This window comes from Xenopus tropicalis, chromosome 6 (assembly GCF_000004195.4).
Source record: "Xenopus tropicalis strain Nigerian chromosome 6, UCB_Xtro_10.0, whole genome shotgun sequence".
Classification (NCBI taxonomy): Eukaryota; Metazoa; Chordata; class Amphibia; order Anura; family Pipidae; genus Xenopus; species Xenopus tropicalis.
Window position 1 is genome coordinate 6,860,299 of NC_030682.2, and position 6,000 is coordinate 6,866,298.

The 6,000-nt window shown below is 56.7% G+C and overlaps 1 protein-coding gene across 1 annotated transcript in view; it reads left to right on the forward strand.

Moving 5' to 3' along the window:
• Positions 1-6,000, forward strand: part of LOC101733172 (unconventional myosin-Ig) — a 91,816-nt gene that overhangs the window by 71,392 nt on the left and 14,424 nt on the right. Inside the window, exon 21 of the mRNA XM_031904048.1 lies at positions 1,153-1,307. Coding sequence (XP_031759908.1) covers positions 1,153-1,307 — 155 coding nt within the window. The remainder of the gene's footprint in view (positions 1-1,152; positions 1,308-6,000) is intronic.

The window sequence follows — 6,000 nt, forward strand, 5'->3', positions numbered from 1 at the left end:
TGGGATAATAGCCTCTGGGAAGGGACTGGGGCTGTGGGATAGCAGGTATAGTAGGGAGAGATGGTGCCCTATAGTAGCAGTGGGGGGATAATAGCCTCTGGGAAGGGACTGGGGCTGTGGGATAGCAGGTATAGTAGGGAGAGATGGTGCCTATAGTAGCAGTGGGATAATAGCCTCTGGGAAGGGACTGGGGCTGTGGGATAGCAGGTATAGTAGGGAGAGATGGTGCCTATAGTAGCAGTGGGGGGATAATAGTCTCTGGGAAGGGACTGGGGCTGTGGGATAGCAGGTATAGTAGGGAGAGATGGTGCCTATAGTAGCAGTGGGGGGATAATAGCCTCTGGGAAGGGACTGGGGCTGTGGGATAGCAGGTATAGTAGGGAGAGATGGTGCCTATAGTAGCAGTGGGAGGATAATAGCCTCTGGGAAGGGACTGGGGCTGTGGGGATAGCAGGTATAGTAGGGAGAGATGGTGCCTATAGTAGCAGTGGGGGGATAATAGTCTCTGGGAAGGGACTGGGGCTGTGGGATAGCAGGTATAGTAGGGAGAGATGGTGCCTATAGTAGCAGTGGGGGGATAATAGCCTCTGGGAAGGGACTGGGGCTGTGGGATAGCAGGTATAGTAGGGAGAGATGGTGCCTATAGTAGCAGTGGGATAATAGCCTCTAGCATCGTTACCTTCCCAGCAAATCCAATCTGAGGCGCGCTTACCCTTGGCGCTGTTAATTGGGGCTCATGGGGCCCTTGTGGCGCATTAAATACAGATAAAACCTTAATGGCGCGTGGGTCTCGCAGCAACGCGGTAAGTCAGTGATTCCTAGGAGCGAGGGGGGCGCAAGAGCTGACATATCCGTGGGAAATGCATTAAACCCCTTGGCAACCAAAGGAAGAATGAGCCCCATACAGAGCGTTTATCATTTCCCAGCAGTCCCTGCTCCCTACTTGCAGGTTTATATTGGGGACAAAGGGGACACTGGTTTGGCTAAAGGGCCCCATCACTTGCCTACAGGAGGGGCCCACTCATAGATTCCTCAGTTTTAGTTGGCTGGGGATTCTGGGAGTCGTAGTCCATTACAGGTATAGGCAGGCCAAGCTTGTGTATAGGAGCAGGGCCTGTACTCATAGCCCCCCTGTCTTATTCCCAAATGCAGGTGACGGGGCTGAGCATCACCGGGGGGCGGGACCAGCTGGCGGTGCTACACACCCGGAAGCATGAGGATATGGCCTTCTGCCTACACAAGATGGAGCCGGCCAATGAGAGCCGCCTGGGGGAACTGGTGGGCACCCTGGCCAATCACTTCAACTCGTGAGTATTCAGCCCAAAGCAGGTTCTGACCCACTCACCCTCAGCACCAGGCTGGGACTCTAACACCCAATGCCTGGCACTCTCATACTGATCTGGCCCACTCTCTAATACCCTCCAACCTACAGCAGTCTCTCTCTCTCTAATACAGAACCCTCCAACCTACAGCAGTCTCTCTCTCTCTAATACAGAACCCTCCAACCTACAGCAGTCTCTCTCTCTCTCTAATACAGAACCCTCCAACCTACAGCAGTCTCTCTCTCTCTAATACAGAACCCTCCAACCTACAGCAGTCTCTCTCTCTCTAATACAGAACCCTCCAACCTACAGCAGTCTCTCTCTCTCTAATATAGAACCCTCCAACCTACAGCAGTCTCTCTCTAATACAGAACCCTCCAACCTACAGCAGTCTCTCTCTCTCTAATATAGAACCCTCCAACCTACAGCAGTCTCTCTCTCTCTAATACAGAACCCTCCAACCTACAGCAGTCTCTCTCTCTCTCTCTCTCTAATACAGAACCCTCCAACCTACAGCATTCACTTGTAGTGTAGTGTAATTGGTGACACTCACTCCCAGTGAGATTGGGGGACACTCGCTCCCAGTGAGATTGGGGGACACTCGCTCCCAGTGAGATTGGGGGACACTCGCTCCCAGTGAGATTGGGGGACACTCGCTCCCAGTGAGATTGGGGGACACTCGCTCCCAGTCAGATTGGGGGACACTCGCTCCCAGTCAGATTGGGGGACACTCGCTCCCAGTCAGATTGGGGGACACTGGCTCCCAGTCAGATTGGGGGACACTGGCTCCCAGTCAGATTGGGGGACACTGGCTCCCAGTCAGATTGGGGGACACTGGCTCCCAGTCAGATTGGGGGACACTGGCTCCCAGTCAGATTGGGGGACACTCGCTCCCAGTCAGATTGGGGGACACTCGCTCCCAGTGAGATTGGGGGACACTCGCTCCCAGTGAGATTGGGGGACACTCGCTCCCAGTGCGATTGGGGGACACTCGCTCCCAGTCAGATTGGGGGACACTCACTCCCAGTCAGATTGGGGGACACTCGCTCCCAGTCAGATTTGGAGACACTCGCTCCCAGTCAGATTGGGGGACACTCGCTCCCAGTCAGATTTGGGGACACTCGCTCCCAGTGAGATTGGGGGACACTCGCTCCCAGTCAGATTGGGGGACACTCGCTCCCAGTCAGATTGGGGGACACTCGCTCCCAGTCAGATTGGGGGACACTCGCTCCCAGTGAGATTGGGGGACACTCGCTCCCAGTGAGATTGGGGGACACTCGCTCCCAGTGAGATTGGGGGACACTCGCTCCCAGTGAGATTGGAGGACATGGGATCATAGTTGGCCACTTATAGTGGAACTAGGGACACTGGTGGCTGGTTGGGTATATGTATGTATATCTGTATTTATATAGCACTGCTTGTATAGGCAGCACTGTACAGCTGTATGTGAGTATACTGGATTAGGGGGTACAGATGGATTAGGGGGTACAACACAATCACAATGAGCCCTTCCCAGTAGCCACTGAGACAAAGAGCCCCCAGGCAACCCCAGCTCAAACGGGGGCCATTGCCTTCCAACATCCCCTTTCAGGCCCAGACTGGGGTTTAAATTAGTCCCTGGCATTCCCAGTACCCAGAGGCACAAACAGCCCCCCCTACTGGCCCAATAAATAGCGACTGACTATGGCTCCTCACAGCCCCCCTGGCATTCCCAGTACCCAGAGGCACAAACAGCCCCCCCAGCCCAATAAATAGTGACTGTCTGTGGCACCTTACAGCCCCCCCGGCATTCCCAGTACCCAGAGGCACAAACAGCCCCCCCAGCCCAATAAATAGTGACTGTCTGTGGCACCTTACAGCCCCCCTGGCATTCCCAGTACCCAGAGGCACAAACAGCCCCCCCTACTGGCCCAATAAATAGTGACTGTCTGTGGCACCTTACAGCCCCCCTGGCATTCCCAGTACCCAGAGGCACAAACAGCCCCCCCCCCCAGCCCAATAAATAGTGACTGTCTGTGGCACCTTACAGCCCCCCTGGCATTCCCAGTACCCAGAGGCACAAACAGCCCCCCCAGCCCAATAAATAGTGACTGTTTGTGGCACCTTACAGTCCCCTGGCATTCCCAGTACCCAGAGGCACAAACAGCCCCCCCCCCCAGCCCAATAAATAGTGACTGTCTGTGGCACCTTACAGCCCCCCCTGGCATTCCCAGTACCCAGAGGCACAAACAGCCCCCCCAGCCCAATAAATAGCGACTGACTATGGCTCCTCACAGCCCCCCTGGCATTTGCCTGAAGCCACAGATTGCCAGTCCGGCCCCTTCTCCCTCAGCCCTGCCAGGGCCCATTATATGACTGGGAACACGTGACCCAAGGTGGGCAGCAAGGGAAGGGTTAAAGTGCTAGTTTGCACACCTTTAAGGAAAAATAGCTCCGCTAATTATACATTGAGATTTCCGCTTGGAATAATTAGCGCTTTCCTAGATTGCTGTGATGGTGCCAATTAGAGAAGGGCCACTGGGAATACGGCACGTGTGGCTCTACTGAGTCCTGAGCAGCGGGGAGTTGTAGTTCTGCCATGTATGTATTGATACAGCGCTACTCATGTACCCAGCGATAAGCGAATAAACAAATAGGGGGTCAGTGTAATTATAGATAAATACAGAGTACAATAATGAATACAAATAAAAATGACAGTTGCATTAAAGGGGCGGTTCACCTTTTAATTGGTCTTTATTTGTTTTTTAATTATTTGGGCCAAGATGGATGGATCACGTGATGACGTTGTGTGATGACATCAGCATCATGCACGCCCCTTTGTCTGGCCACGCCCCAATCTACCCCAAATCCCACCCTTTTTGCAAGAAGCCCCAGCCCTAGTTAGTGACTTTCATTTTAATGTGGGTATGTAACTTTATGGCATATTGGGGCACTTTTAGGGCATTTATTTGTGCGTAAAGGGGAACTGCGCCCAAACACAACTTGAGCTTTTTGAAGGAAACATCATTTCAAGCAGCTCTGCAAAATCCATCAGTTAAACACCCTGCAGCCTTTTCATGATAATTAATGTAATAATATGGTTTAGAACAGTTCCCTAAGCCCCACCCCCTGTCCCCTAAGCCCCACCCTCTGTTCCATAAGCCCCGCCCCTGTTCCCTAAGCCCTGCCCCCTCCTGATCTGGCTGACTACTTTGTGACTCAAATAAAATTTAACAGTAGTCGCCTCCCCTCAGCCTGCCTCCTCCCAATCCCACAATCCCCTGCTGCACCCATGGAAAGGCACCGCCCAGTGCAATGCATTATGGGTGATGTAGTTCCTGCATGCTGCCTGTAAGCTGTGCTGTGGCAGTTAAAGTGAGACCAAGCGCAGGCTGCGGCTTCCCATAACAGCTGATAGTTAGTGCCGGGAGCGGCTGGAGCCGGGGCTGATAACAAGCACAGATCAACTAAATGGCGTCTTCTCCCAATCCCGCTGAGTAGCGCAGAACGGGCCGCGAATTATTCATGTTCCGCAGGAACCTGCTGCGCCACCTGGAACCCGACCGCCCGCGTGGGATTTTGGGAAATGGCGAGATTCCTTGGGAAATGGAGCTTCCAGCCAATCCCAGCGCAATGTTATCGACTCCAAGGGTCAGGCCCATATTGGCATCTATATAACCTGCTAATGAAGGGTGCAGGGAGTCCGGGCTGAGGGTGCGGGGAGTCCGAGCTGAGGGTGCGGGGTGTCCGTAATGAGGGTGCGGGGAGTCCGGGCTGAGTGTGCGGGGAGTCCGGGCTGAGTGTGCGGGGAGTCCGAGCTGAGGGTGCGGGGAGTCCGAGCTGAGGGTGCGGGGAGTCCGAGCTGAGGGTGCGGGGAGTCCGGGCTGAGGGTGCGGGGAGTCTGAGCTGAGGGTGCGGGGAGTCCGTGCTGAGGGTGCGGGGAGTCCGTGCTGAGGGTGTGGGGAGTCCGAGCTGAGGGTGCGGGGAGTCCGGGCTGAGGGTGCGGGGAGTCCGTGCTGAGGGTGCGGGGAGTCCGTGCTGAGGGTGCGGGGAGTCCGTAATGAGGGTGCGGGGAGTCCGTAATGAGGGTGCGGGGAGTCCGGGCTGAGGGTGCGGGGAGTCCGGGCTGAGTGTGCGGGGAGTCCGAGCTGAGGGTGCGGGGAGTCCGAGCTGAGGGTGCGGGGAGTCCGAGCTGAGGGAGCGGGGAGTCCGAGCTGAGGGTGCGGAGAGTCCGGGCTGAGGGTGCGGGGAGTCCGAGCTGAGGGTGCGGGGAGTCCGGGCTGAGGGTGCGGGGAGTCCGAGCTGAGGGTACGGGGAGTCCGAGCTGAGGGAGCGGGGAGTCCGAGCTGAGGGTGCGGGGAGTCCGGGCTGAGGGTGCGGGGAGTCCGAGCTGAGGGAGCGGGGAGTCCGAGCTGAGGGTGCGGGGAGTCCGAGCTGAGGGAGCGGGGAGTCCGGGCTGAGGGTGCGGGGAGTCCGGGCTGAGGGTGCGGGGAGTCCGAGCTGAGGGAGCGGGGAGTCCGAGCTGAGGGTGCGGGGAGTCCGAGCTGAGGGAGCGGGGAGTCCGAGCTGAGGGAGCGGGGAGTCCGGGCTGAGGGTGCGGGGAGTCCGAGCTGAGGGTGCGGGGAGTCCGGGCTGAGGGTGCGGGGAGTCCGTGCTGAGGGTGCGGGGAGTCTGGGCTGAGGGTGCGGGGAGTCCGTGC